Source organism: Hypanus sabinus, chromosome 1 (genome assembly GCF_030144855.1).
Source record: "Hypanus sabinus isolate sHypSab1 chromosome 1, sHypSab1.hap1, whole genome shotgun sequence".
In the NCBI taxonomy this organism is placed as follows: domain Eukaryota; kingdom Metazoa; phylum Chordata; class Chondrichthyes; order Myliobatiformes; family Dasyatidae; genus Hypanus; species Hypanus sabinus.
This window is the reverse complement of record NC_082706.1, coordinates 75,539,001-75,556,768: the sequence shown is the minus strand read 5'-3', so window position 1 is coordinate 75,556,768 and position 17,768 is coordinate 75,539,001. Positions and strand designations below refer to the sequence as shown.

Genomic DNA, 17,768 nt, shown 5'->3' with positions numbered 1-17,768 from the left:
TCTTATTGTAGGATCTTGCAATCATTAAAAATAGTTTTAATTTGGACAGTAGAGCATGCACAGTGAAATACATGGTATATTGTCTGACCTGCCAGAAACTATATATGAAATGTAAAGAAACATGGAAACAACCATCTCCTAACCTTGTAAATGTTTTGCATGTGACTTTGATCCATTCCTTTCAGCTTGGAAGTGATAACTAGCTCCATTTAACACAACAATATTGCAGTCTATAATAATCTTATGAGAAGTGAAATCTCCTACAGTTGAGATCATTTTACGATACTCACTTAGTGCTCTCAAGACAATGTGGATATATGCTGCACCTCCCCACACTTTAAGGAAACCCTGGCATTTTTCTGAATCCATCTGCTATTGCTGGCTGCTGCTCTATCGTTGGGAAAAAGGACGAGTTTGGCCCTTCTTGAGTGGGATGTTTCTGAATTCCACGATATGGTGGTTTGTTGCAAATTATTGTCCATTTCACCTGGAAAGATTGGAGGCAAAGATACTCATGATTGCCGCCTCCCCACTCCTACTACTAATGCAGATCTAAAGCTGCTCTGCACAGGTAGCTCCTATGCAGCAGCATAGGCTTTTTTCCATTAGCATCTTCTTGAAAAGTTTACTCACACATTAAAAGCTGTTGTAGTAGTTAATGGTGTTATTCCTACATCACTCAGTTAGCCACTTTAAAGCTTAAAGTGTAATGACTAGTAATGCATTGCAATGCCAAAGTTCAAAATGAGCAATGCAGTTTGTAAAGCCATTTCACAAATGCACATGCTGAAGTGAATTTTCTGGATAAATTTTTTGGAAATGTTAAATATTTCTGCTTAATAATAGCAAAATATCCATTTCAGATTAAACAATCATTTCAACAGTTCAGATTGGTGGGTGACCATGACTGAACTAAAGACGTTTCACACATGGTAAGTTGCAATTTATTCCTGTTCTCTTGTAAAATTTAATTTGTAAGTGGAATGAAAATCAAAGAATAAGGCACCTTATCATTTAGGCTACTTTCTCTTTCCAATATTTTTATTAATTTACATATAAGATTACAGAGTACAAGAAAAAATTAAATCAATACATTTTACTAAATCACATATAAAGACTCCTTACCCTATATTCATAAAGATTAATTAATTTGTAACATCGAAATATAGTAATTTTATTATATAAAAAAAATCTAACCCACTACCAAGACCAAAGCTGATTAGTAAAGAAAAAAAGGGGGAAAAAAATCAGTCATCATCTGTGCTTTAACAGCAAATCAAAGGTTTTGAAAATAATTCAAAAAAGGTCCCCACAATGTTTGAAAGTCTTGGATAGATTCAGAGATTGAACATCAAATCTTCTCTAAATTTAAACATGACATCACATCATATAGTAGGAGAGGCTGCATCTTTCCATTTAAGCAAGAGCGTCATAAGAGAAATAAAAGCCAAAATGTGCAAGTCAGATGAGGGAAGTCTCTTTTCATTTGAACAACTGTCAACTAAATATACTTTACCCAAAACTCACTTTTTTTTTATACCTACAAATAAGATTTTTTTTACTGTCTCAAGTAAGTACATTTCCTAAAAGTCCTGATAAGAATCTACTAGATGTAATTTTTAATTTGAAACCTTTTTATAATGGATCTATATCTAATATTTATAATATACTTTTGGGAATGAGAAGCGTTCCTTTAGATAAAATTAAAAATCTTTGGGAACAAGATTTACAGTTTCTGAGGAAAAGCCGAACCAAATTTTTAAATTGGTTAACACTTCATTTTTATGAGCTCGCCACTCTCTTCTACAATTTAAAGTGGTCCATAGGGCCCATATGACCAAGGATAAGTTGTCTCATTTTTATTTAGATATATCTTCATATTGTGATAAATGTAATAATGGAGAAGCTTCACACATTCATATGTTTTGGACATGTCCAAGTCTTGGAAAATTTTGGAAAAAAGTATTTCCAACTTTCTCGATACTTTTCAAAGTAAACTTTAAGCCTAATCCTTTGACTGCTTTATTTGGTATTGTTGGAGGAAAGGATATAATTTTAGACTACTTTCTCATTCAATTTCCTAATTCAAGCTAGAAAGTTGAATAACACTGCAAGTGTCCAGTGGATTTGCAAAGCGCAGACTAATCTGCATGAATAATGCATTTAAAATTCTTGATCCCACAGTAAATTCTTGTGGAAATTATCAAATATCTTTTCTATAGAAAATGCAATTTCAAAAATCGGGTGTCACTGACTGAAGTCATGGCTGTATCTTTTAAAGGGGGAGTGTTTGTTGTTTCCAATTATTGGTGAGAAGCTTTCTTGAAGCTTGCACAGATTAGCTTAAAAGTATCTCTGAACCCCTTGTAAACAATGTGAGAAGGTGGAGAAAGGTCTTCAGTTTACCAGGGCTGGGGTGCCACTCAAATCAATAATGATATGTTGTTTAATGGAGGAAGAGCTTGCTCTACGTCAATGCCAGCAACTGAGGATGTAAATAATAATGCATAAAAATTACTTAACATTGATATGTCAGCAAAGTCATTAGTGAATCCCACAGTGTGACTATGTTATTGGACCAGAAACTCAAAGGTTTCGGTCTAACAATCCTGAGACCTGAAATCAATTTGCAACTCTGCAATTAATATTTTGGTTGCACTCATCAGTATTTTAGTGGAATTTTCACAAAACTATCAGATTGTCATGAAAGATATATCAGGCTTATGGATGAGTTTCATGGGATGAGTCTGTCATACTTACTGGTCTGACCTCTGTGCGAGCAGTATGTCTGTTTCTTAAAATGATCATGGAAATACTCCAGTAAGCCATTCAGTTAAGGGCAATGGGAGTTATGTAATAAATACTGGCACAATTAGCAATGCTCTCATTCAAAATATATTTTTCATAAAAATAAGCCTGACAAGCCATTCCTTTGTATGCAAAAATTATAGGTGCCTAACAATATTATCCACTATCCTGAATGCCTGCTTTGCACACTACACCAACCTTTTCACTCTATCTCACAATTGACACATATTCACAGCTGCTCAGTCCTGGCATGCATGACATTGAGGCACATTGCACAGTCATTAATGCACATTTCCCCGTCACAGAGAAAAAAAGGTGGGACATAAGCTGCAGCAGACTGTTGCCAAACAAGATCGTGACTATTTGTACAAAGCCTGGGGGACAGAGAGTGTCCTGCCAATTATTAGAGCAGGAACCATAGAATCCACGATTGATAGTAATGTAGAGAGTCCTGAAGCTGATTTTATGTAGATATTTGGCCGTATTTGTTCTGTAGGGAGTAAGTGATCGTGCACACAGATACTAATGGTATGCACAAATGTAATTGGTACACATTTGTAAGGTGTTGTTGAATGGTTATTTGAATAGAGCTTAGAATAATGAAGTACTCAGTCTTACCTTCAAGATTCTTGATGAAGCATCAGCTCTGATAATCAGCCACATATAGAATATAATAGGGTTTTTGAGAGTTTTTCAGTCACTCACAGAACATTGGTGTTGCAAACTGATCAACAGTTAAAGTTAAATGCTCTTGGGATGGTGGTAGGGATCAACCTTCTTGACCCTGACTGTGCTTATCATAAAGATATTCTCATTGTGCAGTCATGGGATGTTGCAGCTACACAAAATATCAGCCACCGGAAAAATACAAATGTATATAGGGTGATGTGTGGGTTGAAGGCAAACTTGTATATGATCTTCAACTTGAAGTATTGATTTTTTTTTCTCCCCTCGGGTACTGCCTGACCTGTCAAGTTTTCTCAGCATTATTGGTTTTTATTATTGGTGTGTTAGTTTGCTTCTTGAAATTTGTCTAGCATATCTCAACTGCTCGCAAAATTAGAGCAGGCTCAATTCCAAAATCCTTGCTACAGGATTTTTGCGGGCTGCCATATGTAACACATAATTGTTTACTGCTACTTTGGTGAAGTCAGAACAAATGTCAACCAGCAAAGTGGGGAACCTTTGATTTTAGACCATAAGACATAGGAGAATTAGACCATCTAGCCTATCAAGTCTGCTCCACCATTCAATTTTTTTTCTCCCCCTCAACCCCAGTTCCTGGCCTTCTCCCCGTAACCTTTGATGTCATGTCCAATCAAGAACCTATCAATCTCTGCCTTAAATACACCCAATGACCTGGCCTCCACAGCTGTATGTGGCAACAAATTCCACAAACTCACCACCCTTTGGCTAAAGAAATTTCTCAGATTTTTGGGTTAATGCAGTTTTTGGTTTTATGCCTGAAAGGTACTAAGGTTTAAAATTCCAAAACTAATGAAAGAAAAATTATGAGAGCCCAGGAAAAACATTTACTTCATTTTTACTTTAGTGAGGCATGCATATATGACGTGGTTGTGTAATGATGAATGCCATTAACACACATATTACACACTGTCTAACCTATAATAAATTATGTCAATATTCAAACTTAATCAGACAATCTATTTATAATATTACTCAAACATTACTGAAATATTAAAAACACAACACTCCTTCCTGCTTAGCTAAATCACTATTGAATACATCTCAACACAAATATATAACATATACTTGTGTTGAGTATATACATATACATATTATATATACATACATATACATATTGTATATGTATAATATATATATATGTATAAGTATATACATATACATATTGCTCTCTAGTCATCTATATTGCATATGTAATCACTGTGGAGTATTTCTTAATCTTGAGGGAAAATGTCTTTCCTGACAATGGGGTTCAATCTGAGAGACTTGTGGCTGTGAAACAATCTCATGTTCTGGAGCTTCCTCCATGGTGGTTGTAGGAGTTAACTCTGAGACTGCAGGACATGGTTCTGACAGCTCTGGACATTTTTCTTCTCTAACAATTGACTCTGCTCTCTTCAGCTGATCAATGTGTCATCTCCACTGGGTAGTTCCACTGAGTAGTCCAGTTCTGTCCTTAATCTATCCAAGTACCCACTTTTGATCACCTCTGTACTCACCCTTTGCCATGACTGCAGGTCCAGAGTGAAACATCGAACGTTCTTGTTTGAGGAGCCTGTAATTTGTCTCAACTGCCTGTCCTCTATACTCCTTCTGAGACTGGGTTTGAGAAGATCTAGAAGTGTGAGAGCAAGGGACAACCCCAGAACAGCATAGCTGAGGTGGGGTGTGCTGCGTTGCAAATTGCAAGAAGGAAATTGATGAGCTTGTGATTCAGTGTCAGTGTAGTGTGTTCTGCTGACATTGCTCACAGCGCTTTCTTTAGACTCTGGACAAACCTTTCCACCAAGCCATTTATTAGCTGGATGATACAGGACAGATGTACTGTAATATGTCTTATTCCATTCATTTTCAGGAATGATTGAAACTGTTCCAAAAAAAGTTGGATCCCATTGTTACCAACTGGGTGTCCCAGAAAACCAGTCCTTGAGAAGATGTTTGACAGACAGACAGACATACTTTATTGATCCTGAGGGAAATTGGGTTTTGTTACAGTCGCACCAACTGAACACATCAACAATGTGTCAGGCTGTAATGGAAGATATTAGGAGCAATTCTGGCCACTTTGTATCTGCATCCACTACTATCACAAAATTGTGCCCATGATGACAAAATCCACATGAATCCTTTGCCAGGGCAATGCAGGCCATTCCCAGGTATGGAGGGGTGTTGCTCTTAGCATATTCTGGATGTGTTGGCATCTGAAACAGTGCTTGACAAGCTGCTCGATCTGCTGATCCGACCCAGGCCACCAATTAAAGCTTTGAGCTAACACTTTCATTTTGCTCACTCCAGGTGATCGGCATGTAGCTCCTCCAACACTTTAGCTCTCATCTTGGATGGTACAACAACTCTCAATTCCAAGATATGGCAACCCCACCCATCAAGGGCAAGTTAATTCCGGCACTGGTAAAAGTGGGGGAACTGCTCTATATTCCAACCTGAGACAGCATGGGATATTTCCTAGTTCCCCTTTGGAATATCTCCAGTATAATAGGGAGACTTTTGATTTGCATTTGGGAGAATATGTCAAGTGGAGTGTCCTCTTTTGTAAAATTTTCAAGTATTTATTTTTCCAAGTGTAAACAGGAAAACACATCTGAATTTCTATGATTAAATTCAATCTTGCAATTGTATCGTTGAAGAAAAGGAGCCCAAATCTGCATTAGTGGTTTTGCTGCTCATGGAACACCCTTCTGTGGATTGAAAATGGACACTAGTGGCTGATGATCAGTATTGAGTGTAAACTCTTTCCCATACAAGTACTACTTGAAATGTTTTACACCCCAAACCAGAATCAAGGCCTCTCTGTCAATCTGCGTAATGTTTCTCTGCAGTGATAGGGGAACGTGATGCAAAGGCTATGGGCAATTACATCCATCACTCATAACGTGTGACATGACTGCACCTACGCCATACGGCGAGGCATCACACACAAGCATCAGTGGGTAATGTGGATCATAATGTTTGAATACAGTGGCTGATGTCACCATTTCCTTTGCCCTTTGGAAAGCCACTTCACACTGCTTCATCCATTGCCATTTTTCCAGAACTGCAGTAATAAATTCAAGGGGTGGAGCACAGCAGCCAGGTTTGGCAGGAATCTCTGAGAGTAATTGACAAATTCTAAAAGGACCACAACTGTGACACGTTCTTTGGCCTTGGGGCACCACCACTGCATGAATTTTCTCAGCACACTTGTGTAAATGCTTGTGCAGTAAGTGATGCTTGGTTTAAAGTATTCACACTTGTGCCATGCTCTGAACACATAATCTTCTATCATTTGAACACTATCTTCAGAGTTTGGAGATGTTCCTTGTCATCCTCATAGGTAACAATGGTGTCGTCCAAGTATCATTGAGCTCCTGGGCCGCCTTGCAGCACTGGTCCATAGCTTCCTGCCAGAGTTCAGGTGCAGATGACATTCCAAAAATAAGCTTATTATAGTGAGTGTTTATGATGAGAAACACTATGGACTCTTCTTCCATCTCCATCTGTATGTAGGACTCAGAAAAGTCCATTTTGCAGAAGTGTTTCCCCTCTGAAAGGTTTACAAAGATGTCCTCTATCCTGGGCAGAAGGAATTGATCTACTTTCAGTGTTAGGTTGACGGTGAGCTTAAAATCACCACGGATCCTGACAGACCCGTCCCTCTTTGTACATATCCTACTTTGTTGCATTTTCTGCAAATTTCATCTTTAAACCTACACTGGGCTGGTATACATGAGCCCATGCTCCAACTGTAACACAATTTGTTCAGCCAGACAGGTTTCTGTTTAGAAGCTGCAATTTTGTTCACACTCCCTTGCATTCGCATTGCAACTCAATTGCATTTCTGGTTGCTGTTTCCATTGAAGCATCAATTTCAACTACTCCTTTAAATATGAGTTGTGCTCCATTTGGGAGTCATTTTTGAATGCTTTCTTGTAAGATTCTACAAACTTTACGTGTCTATCTTTCTAATGTAGTCAGCCATTTCTACTTGTTTTTATTGTTATTATCATCCTACACTCACTATTTATAAACCCACGAACTTTGTCCATTTTCTGCCTTTTTAACTCTACTGTCTTTCTCCCCTTGTGAAGAAAAATCGTGTTGTGTTTCAACAGATAGGGAATTATCTCAGGTTTGTTTTAAAACTCATGTGTTGCCACTGTTAAGTTTTGTAACTCCAAATCTAATCAAAAGAAAAACATGAGAGCCCATAAAAATGAGACTTCTTCATTTTTACTTTGGTGAGACACACAAATATAATGTGGTGCCATAATGACTTATGCTATTCATGTACTTCTTTCATATAACCTGTATTGAATTATATAAACAAAAAATGAATGCTTAATTAAACAATATATTTAGAATATTACTCAAAAATTGCTGAAATATTAAATATACAACAAAAGAGTATTTAAGTGCAGGGCCTCAAAGATGCAAGTATTAATAGAGAGCCCTCATAACCTTCTATCAGTTCTCACTTCCATGGAAGCTAATTCCTGTTCACTGTTCTTCAGAAGCCTGCACAAGCTCCTCTGCCGTATCTCCCAGGGGTCTGCCAGCCCTCCCCTCTAACCACTGCTGCATTCACTCATGCCTTGCTAACGCTCCCCAATGAAAAGAGTGCTGGTTCACATTGCCATGCGATCCTCTGAGAACATTTTTTCTTGAGCCAAGAGCTGTGAGAAAAGGTACTACTAGGAAAGAAATTCAACCAAGCCATTCCTGAAAAGCAGGTTTGCATGAGGAAAACCATTAGTGCAGTTTTAGAACTTCAAAGCATTTTGAGTAATGATCAAGAGTTTAGTCCTGAGGCCGTCCATTGGTCATGGATGTTGTGTCCTAGTTATCTGCGTATAGGCAGGCCAGTACACAAGCAAGCAAAGTACAATATGGTGAGCTGGCTACTGCCCATGCGGCAGTGTCCCCTTCACCATGAAACCGTTGGATCCAAAGGAACAGCAGAGACTGATACAGATTGGCACCTGTGGTATTGCAGGAATTGCAGTCATTGTTGAACTCAATGTAGTTAGGGATTACAACTCCAGATTTTTCCTCGGGGTTTACACCCAAAGTCTTCCCCATGAGTGGGTATAGCTGCAAGGCAGCGGAGATTTGAGATCAGAGTTTTCCTTCTCTTAGATGAGCTGCCAAATATGGCTGACAAGCCTCATAGTGTCATAGAATCATAGAAAACATCAGCACAGAAACAGCCATTTGGCCAGTCTAGTCTGCTGTGAACCAGTAATCTGCCTAGTCCCATTGGCCATGGCCCTCCATACACTTCTCATTCATGTACTATCCAAATTCCTCTTCAATGTTGAAATCGACCCCACATCCACCACTTTCACTAGCAGCTTGTTCCGTGCTCTCACCACCTTCTGAGTGAAGAAGTTCCTTTTCATGCTTCCCTCAACCATTTCACCTTTCACCTTTAACCCATAACCTCTAGTCTCATTTCTGGGAAAAGACTGTTTGTACTTACCTTATCAATACCCCTCATAATTTTGTATACCTCCATCAAATCTTCTCTTAGTCTTTTATATTGTAGAATAATGTCCTATCATATTCAACCTTTCCTTAATTCAAGTCCTCAAGACCCAGCAAATCTCTTGTTCAATCTTAGTTACATCTTTCCTGTAGACAAGTGACCAAAACTACACACAATACTCCAAATTAGGTCTCATCAACTTCTTGTACAATTTCAACGTAACATCCCAACACCTGTGCTCAATATATTAACTTATGATGATCAAAGTGCCAAAAGTTTTCTCTACAACCCTATATATCTGTGATGCCACTTGCAAGGAATTATAGATTTATTGATCCCTCTTTTCTAACAACCTCCTCAGTGCCCTACCTCACATTGTGTAAGACCTACCAAAAGGTTGGTTCTCCCAATCTGCAACACCTCACACTTGTCTGCGTTAAATTCCATCTGCCGTTATTCAATCCATTTTTCCAGCTGGTCCAGGTCCTACTGAACACTTTGATAGCCTTCCTCACTGTTTTTTACACCCCCAATCTTGGTGCCATCCACAGATTTGCTGATCCTGTTTCACACATTATCATCCAGATTGTTGATATAGATATGAATAACAAACAACAATGGACCCAGCACTGATCCCTGCGGCATTTCACTACTCACAGGCAACTATAAGACCATAAGATTTAGGAGCAGAATTTGGTTCCTTATCCCATCAAGCCTTCTCCACTATTTCATCATGACTGATCCATTTTCCCCCTCAACCCCAATCTTTTGCCTTCTCCCCATATCCCTTCATGCCCTGACTAATCAAGAATCAATTAATCTCTGCCTTAAAATACTTACAGACTTGGCCTCCACAGCTACCCATGGCAACAAATTCCACAGATTCATCACACCCTGGATGAATAAATTCTTCCTCATCTCTGTTATAAAAGGACTTCGCTCTGGTCTTAGACTCCTCCACCATAGGAAACATCCTCTCCACAGCCACTCTATCGAGGCTTATCAACATTCAACAGGTTTCAATGAAGTCACCTCTTATTCTTCTGAATTTCAGTCACAGAGGCCCAGAGTGATCAAACACTCATGTGACAATTTTTTCAAACCCAGATTCATTTTTGTGAACGTCCTTTGAACCTCCTCCACTGTCAGAACATCCTTTCTATTTTTTCTTATATAATGGGCTCAAAACTGCTCGCAAAATCAAGAGAGGCCTCACCAGTGATTTATAAAGCCTCAACATTATATCCTTGCTTTTGTATTTAGATATGTTAGATATGGCCCTTGTGGCTAAAGGGATCGGGGGTATGGAGAGAAAGCAGGTACAGGGTTCTGAGTTGGATGATCAGCCATGATCATACTGAATGGCGGTGCAGGCTCTTAGGGCCGAATGGCCTACTCCTGCACCTATTTTCAATGTTTCTATGTTTCTATTTTAGTACTCTTGAAATGAATTTTAGCATCACATTTGCCTTCCTCACCACTGACGCAACCTGAAAATTAAACTTTAGGGTATCCTCTGCAATGACTCCCAAGTCCCTTTGCACCTCATATATTTGAAATTTCTCTCCATTTAGAAAATAATCTTAGCCTTTATTTCTTCTACCTAAGTGCATGACCATACACTTCCTGACACTGTATTCCATCTGCCTTTCACCTAATCTGAGTAAATTCTTCTGTAGCCTCCCTGCTTCCTGAGAATTACCTGCCTCTCCACCCACCATTACCACTCTCCATCCATTACCACTCTTTGGCTTCTCCTCTGAACCCAATGTCTAATCCAATTTATTAGCTCATCTTGAATGCCAAGCAACGGAACCTTCTTGACCAACCTCCCATGCAGGATCTTGTCAAAGGCCCTGCTAAAGTCAATGTAGACAACATCCACTGCCTTTCTATCACCAATGTTCCTGATAACTTCCTCAAAAAACACGACTGACCATGCACAAAGACACGTTGACTATTCCTAATAGTTGCAGGGAACACCTTGTCAGGCCCTGGGGATTTATCCACCCTAATTTGCCTCGAGGTAGCAAGTACCTCCTCCTTTGTAAGCTTTATAGTGTGTATATTTTGTGAAGAAAAAGCATTTCATATTGTATACATTTTTCTGATATTAAGTTTGAAACTTGCTGCTGCATCTCCTCATGTCTATAGATTCTATGCCTCTCTCCAGAGTAAATACAGATGCAACTTGCATATCAATGTGTACACAAACCCAGAATCACTAGCCTTAAGGTGCTAGTAACCCAACGTTACCTCTTCTCCTGTCTGTAGAAATGATTCTACCAGGCCTAGCAGCTAAGCTACACATGAAAGCCAGGAGATGGACTTGGTTACCAGAGGCTATTTGACATACAGCTATTGGGAGAATTTAATGTACCGTGGGAGCTTATTCCCACCAACTTCCTACCCCTCCAGCTATGACAACCTTAAGGAACCAAGAGTTTGCTAATATCATCTTAAAGCAGATCGTGGTTGAGCCCACCAGAGGATCAGCTATTCTGGATTGGATGTTGTGCAATGAACCAGAATTGCTTAGAGAGCTTAAGGTATAAGAACCCTTTGGGGAATATGATCAAATTCACCTGAAATTTGAGAAGGAGAAGCTAAAATCAGATGTATCAGTATTACAGTGGAGTAAAGGGAATTACAGAGCCATAAGAGAGGAGTTGATCAGAATTGATTGGAAAAGAACACTGGCAGGATGACAGCAGAGCAGCAAAGGTTGGAATTTCTGGCAGCAGTTCAGAAGGCACGGGATATATATACTGTATATGTCCCAAAGAGGAAGAAGTATTCTAAAAGAAAGATGACACAACCATTATTAACAAGAGAAGTTAGGGGACTGGGAAGCTTTTAAAAACAAACAGAGGCAACTAAAAAAGTTATTAAGAAGGTAAAGATGGAATACAAAAGTAAGCCAGCCAGTAATATTAAAGAGGATACCAAAAGCTTTTTCAAATATATGAAGTGTAAAAGAGAGGTGAGTGTGGATATCAGACTGCTGAAAAATGATCCTGGAGAGGTAGTAATGGGGGACAAGGCAAACTGAATAATATTTAACATCAGTCTTCACTGTGAAAGACACCAGCTATATGGTGGAAGTTGTAGGTGTTAGGGGGCATCAGCTGTGTGAAGTTACCATTATTAGGGAGAAGGTTCTTGGGACAAGATTGAAAAATTGTAATTGTTTCTTTACCCTTCAAGAAGGGAGAAAGGCAGAGGAAAGGAAATTATAGGCTAGTTAGTCTGACATCAGTTATGTTGGAGTATATTTTTAAGAATGTGGTTTTGGGGTACTTGGAGGCACATGATGAAACAAGCTGCAGTCAGCATGGTCTTCTCAAGGGAAAATCCTGCCTGACTAATCTGTTGGAATTCTTTGAAGAAATAACAAGCAGGATAGACAAAGAAAAACTGGTTGATGTTATGTAATTAGTTTTGCAGAAGATCTTTGACAAGATGCCACACATGAGGCTGCTTAACAAGCTACAAGCTCATGGTATTACAGGAAAGATGCTGGCATGGATAAAGCAGTGGCTGACTGGCAGAAGACAGAGTGGGAATAAAGGGAGCCTTTTCTGGTTTGCTGCTGCCAGTGGTGTTCCACTGGGATCTATATTGGAACCGATTCTTTTTAACTTATATGTTAATGTTTCAGGTGATGGAATTGATGGCTTTCTGGTAAAGTTTTCAGATAACACGAAGAATGGTGGAGGGGCAGGTAGCTTTGAGAAAGTAGAGAGACAACAGAAGGACCGAGACAGATTAGGAGAATGGGCAAAGAAGTGGCAGATGGAATACAGTGTCAGAATGTGTATGGTAATGTTCTTTGGAAGAAGAAATGAAAAGGTTGATTATTTTCTAAATGGAGAAAAAATACAAAAAAACTGAGGTACAAACGGACTTAGAAGTCCTTATGCAGGATTCCCTAAAGGTTAATTTGCAGGTTGAGTCAGTGATGAGGAAGGCAAATGCAATGTTAGCATTCATTTCAAGAGGACTAGAATATAAAAGCAAGGATGTAATGTTGAAACATTATAAAGCACTGATGAGGCCTCACTTGGAATATTGTGAGCAGTTTTGGGTCCCTCATTTCAGAAAAGATGTGCTGAAACTGGACTGAGTTCAAAGAGGTTCACAAAAATAATTCCAGGTTTGATCAGCTTGTCATATGAAGAGCAATTGATGGCTCTGGGCCTGCATTCACTGGAATTCTGAAGAATAGGGCTGATCTCATTGAAACCTGTCGAATGGTGAAAGGCCTTGATAGAGTGGATGTGGAGAGGATCTTTCCTATGGTCGGAGATTCTAAGGCCAGAGGGAACAGCCTTGGAATAGAGGAGCGTCCTTTTAGAATGGAGAAGAGGAGGAATTTCTTCAGCCAGAGAGTGTTGAATCTGTGGAATTGGTTGCCACAGGCAGAGGTTCATAGATTCTTGATTATTCAGGGCATGAAGGGAAACGAAGAAAAGGCTGGAGACTGGGGCTGACAGGAAAACTGGATCAGCCATAATGAAATGGCAGCGCAAAGTCAATGGGCCTAGATCTGTTCCTATATCTTATGGTCTTACAGTCTCAGTGACTTTCTGGCCCCAGTTTTCCCGTGCACAATGTACAAGTGACATTAGCTACAAAATAATACTGGAGGAAGATAGATGTCACCCCAAGCATGATAAAGCAAGTCTCAACACATTAGTTAATTTGCCTTGGAGTATGTAATGCTATAAATTCACAACTGATACTAGAGGCAAATTGATACTCAACAGAAGTACAGTAATTCAAGCCTGTTGGAGAAGTATTTGTTGAACAAATTTACTTTCATGGGAACTAGTTTGGCTGCAAGAAATAAACCCTACACTTTCCTCCTGTATCTCTATATTCAAGTGGAGATCTTTTTCTTTGTTTACAGCTCCATTTCCTTTACTTTCCCTGATCGTGCTATCATGGTGACTCATGACATCAATGTCTTCTGTCTGTGTACTGTTTGATTGCATGAAATAATCGTTTTCTACATAGCCAGTGGGACTTTGTGGGTGTATATTATATTTTATTTACTAATGGAATATTTCTAAATTATTGATATCTTCATTGCAGATTCAAACACAAAATCCTGAAAATTTCCATTAAGTGAAGAAACTCATCAAAGCAATGCAACTGAAATCCGAAGGGAACATTGCATGGGAAAAAAGAATCTTTTTTACTGAGACTGCACACCTCCCATATTTCCTCATCTTGTGAGCCACTGTGAACCCAACTTCTGAATCAAGCTCTTCCACCAATCTCAACTCTTCATTGCTTAGTTAAAACATGTAAACTGATGACAATTTTTTAAATGCCAACTTTAATAATTTATTCTGGAAAGCTTCACGTGGAATTTACTGCAGTTTGCTCCCATTTGTTGGAGTTGTACTCTGCTGCTATTGTTGCTGTTACTCAGAATTAAACACTGTAAACTTCACTTGGATGTATATCTTTAGCACTTAGAATACAATTAAAGGACCAGGACACTTAGAAGTAATTAAGTTTTCATTTTAATGAAGTATCTTCTTTAGTAAAGACAATGTTCACATGTAGAGAGTAGTGGGTCCATGCCCATTGAATACATGCCAATATTACTGCCATTTACAAACACTTGGCCCTTATCTTCCTATGCCATGTTGGTGTGAGACTGTTTCTAGATATTTCTTAAATGTTGTGAGTACTTCCCCCAACACCCCACTCTAGTAGGTGTTCCAGACTAAAAGCACCCTTTATGAATCAAAATATTGCTTTCACAGATCCCTCTATACTGTACCTCTTACCCACTTACCTTAAACCTATGTCCTTTCATTCCAGGTTCCTCTGCTGTGGAAAATTTCCCTTCTATCTGTCCTATCTATCATCATCATCACAATCAGGTGTCATGCCCAGTCTGAGCTCTGACTGCCACGGCCCACACATTCCTGTTTCAGGTCAAGTGGATCAATTCATTGGTGTTCATTTCCAGTTCTCTGGCATTGGCACTATCATCATTTGTCTTTGCCTTCCACTTGCTTTCTTCCCTTCAATCTTTCTCATAATTACCACACATTCTAACTTCTCTTTCCTAATCACGTGTCCAATGAAGTCACATTGCCTTTTCATGAACTCATACATTATTCTCTTTTTGTGCTGGCTCTGTTCATGACATCCTCATTAGATATTCATTTCGTCCATGATATTCTTAGCATCCTCCTCAAAAACCACATTTCTGCTGCTTCAATTCGTTTCCTTATGTTACTGATATTGTTCAATATTCTGAGCCATATAACATAACCGGATAAACATTTCAGTACTCTGAGGTGGGTTGTCATGCTTAGTTTAGTGTTGGTCAGTATACTCTTCATTCTTGTAAAGGTGTATTTTGCCATCCTTATTCTTCTTTTGATGTCCATGTCGCACCTGCCATCTGATGTTATCCAGCTTCCTAAATAGCAAACGTTCTGTACTTGTTTTATGTCTTTCCCGTTTATTTTCAGTCTGCAGATAGGATTCTCCTTTTTGGATATCACCATACATTCTGTCTTTTTGCAATTGATAGATAGGCCCATTTTTGCACTTTCTTCAACAACTATATCAATTAAGTTTTGTAGTTCTTCCTCTATACTTGCAATTAACACAGCGTCATCCATGTATCAAAAATTATTGATGTTTTCACCGCCAACTTTGATACCCAAGATGTCTCTTATTTTTTGTAATATTGTTTCACTGTACACATTAAACAAATCGGGGAGAAAACACACCCTTATCTAATGCCTCTCTTGATTTTTGTAAACTGACTCACTTCTCCATCTATTCTTACAGAGGCAGTTTGTTCCCAGTACAGATTTCTGATTAGGTGGAGGGCTTTTGAATCTAGATCTAGAGTTTCCTGTAATATTTCAAATAACTTATTGTGTTTCACCTTATCAAATACTTGTGTAGTCAATAAAACAAACAAATCTTCTTGCACTTGAATAGCTTGTTCTGATAGTATCCTTAACATCAATATCGCATTTCTTGTATCTTTGTCTTTCACAAAACCATATTGTTCTTTACCTATTTCAGCTTGTATCTTACTTTTAGCTCTTGTCATCAAAATTCTTAGAAGTATCTTAGTGATATGACTCGAGGGGCCGAATGGTCTACTTCTGCACCTATTGTCTATTAAACTTATGGTCATATGTAATTCACATTCTATTGCTCCAGGTTTCTTAGGGACTGTCATATGTTGAAAGATTGGAGCGACTGGGCTTGTATGCATTGGAATTTAGAAGGATGAAAGGGGATCTGATTGAAACATATGAGAGTATTAAGGGATTGGACACACTGGAGGCAGGAAGCATGTTCCCGCTGATGGGTGAGTCCAGAACTAGAGGCCACAGTTTAAGAATAAGGGGTAGGCCATTTAGAACAGAGATGCGGAAAAACTTTTTCACCCAGAGAGTGGTGGGTATGTGGAATGCTCTGCCCCAGAAGGCAGTGGAGGCCAAGTCTCCGGATGCATTCAAAGGAGAGTTAGATAGAGTTCTTATAGATAGCAGGGTCAAGGGATAAGGGGAGAGGGCAAGAACAGGGTACTGATTGTGTATGATCAGCCATGATCACAGTGAATGGTGGTGCTGCTAGAAGGGCCGAATGGCCTACTCCTGCACCTACCGTCTATTGTCTATTGAAGAGTGATACTGATTTTTTCAACTCTTCTGGTATTCCATTCTCATAAATTTAATTGATTAAATTAAAGTAAGTGTTTCAATTCCATAATCTTCAAGGGCATTATTTGTTCTATTACTAATTCATCAAGAACTGCTGCCTTTCCTTTTCTCATCTTATTTATTGCATTATGAACTTCAAATTTTAACATACTTGGACCTTCAATGTTCTTCTTATTTTCTGGTTTTTTGCCTCAATCGTCTTCAAACAATTCCTGAATATACTCAGTCCATCTGTTCATAATCACATCTTTTTCCATGATAATGGTACCATCCTTTGCTTTCAAACATCCACCCGAAGAACAGAGGAGCTTTTTACCAGTGATAGGTGACCAGGCATATAGCTGAGGGTAGTGTAGTGGATGTGATCTACATGGATTTTAGTAAGGCATTTGACAAGGTACAACACAGTAGGCTTATTCAGAAAGTCAGAAGGCATGAGATCCAGGGAAGATTGGCCAGGTGGATTCAGAATTGGTTTGACTGCAGAAAGCAGAGGGTCATAGTGGAGGGAGTACACTCGGATTGGAGGGTTGTGATTAGTGGTGTCCCACAAGGATCGGTTCTGGGACCTCTACTTTTCATGATTTTTATTAATGACCTGGATGTGGGGGTAGAAGGGTGGGTTGGCAAGTTTTCAGACAACACAAAGGTTGGTGGTGTTGTGGATAGTGTAGAGGATTGTCGAAGATTGCAGAGAGACATTGATAGGATGCAGAAGTGGGCTGAGAAGTGGCAGATGGAGTTCAACCTGGAAAAGTGTGAGGTGGTACACTTTGGAAGGACAAACTCCAAGGCAGAGTAGAAATTAAATGGCAGGGTACTTGGGAGTGTGGAGGAACAGAGGGATCTGGGGGTACATGTCCACAGAAATCTTTAGTTTAAGAGTCACGGGGTAATGATGCAGCTCTACAAAACTATGGTAGACCACACTTGGAGTATTGTGTCCAGTTCTGGTCACCTCACTTTTGGAAGGATGTGGAAGAACTGGTTTAGAGAGTATGGATTATGATCAAAGATTAAGGGAGCTAGGGCTTTACTCTTTGGAGAGAAGGAGGATG

At 39.1% G+C, this 17,768-nt stretch overlaps 1 protein-coding gene across 1 annotated transcript in view; it reads left to right on the top strand.

Moving 5' to 3' along the window:
• LOC132402227 (protein ITPRID1-like) overlaps positions 1–14,321 on the top strand; it is a 112,278-nt gene extending 97,957 nt beyond the window's left edge. Inside the window, exons 13-14 of the mRNA XM_059985027.1 lie at positions 864–932; positions 14,093–14,321. Of these exons, the coding sequence (XP_059841010.1) occupies positions 864–911 (48 nt within the window). The 3' untranslated portion in view covers positions 912–932; positions 14,093–14,321. The remainder of the gene's footprint in view (positions 1–863; positions 933–14,092) is intronic.
• The last annotated feature ends 3,447 nt before the right edge of the window (positions 14,322–17,768 follow it).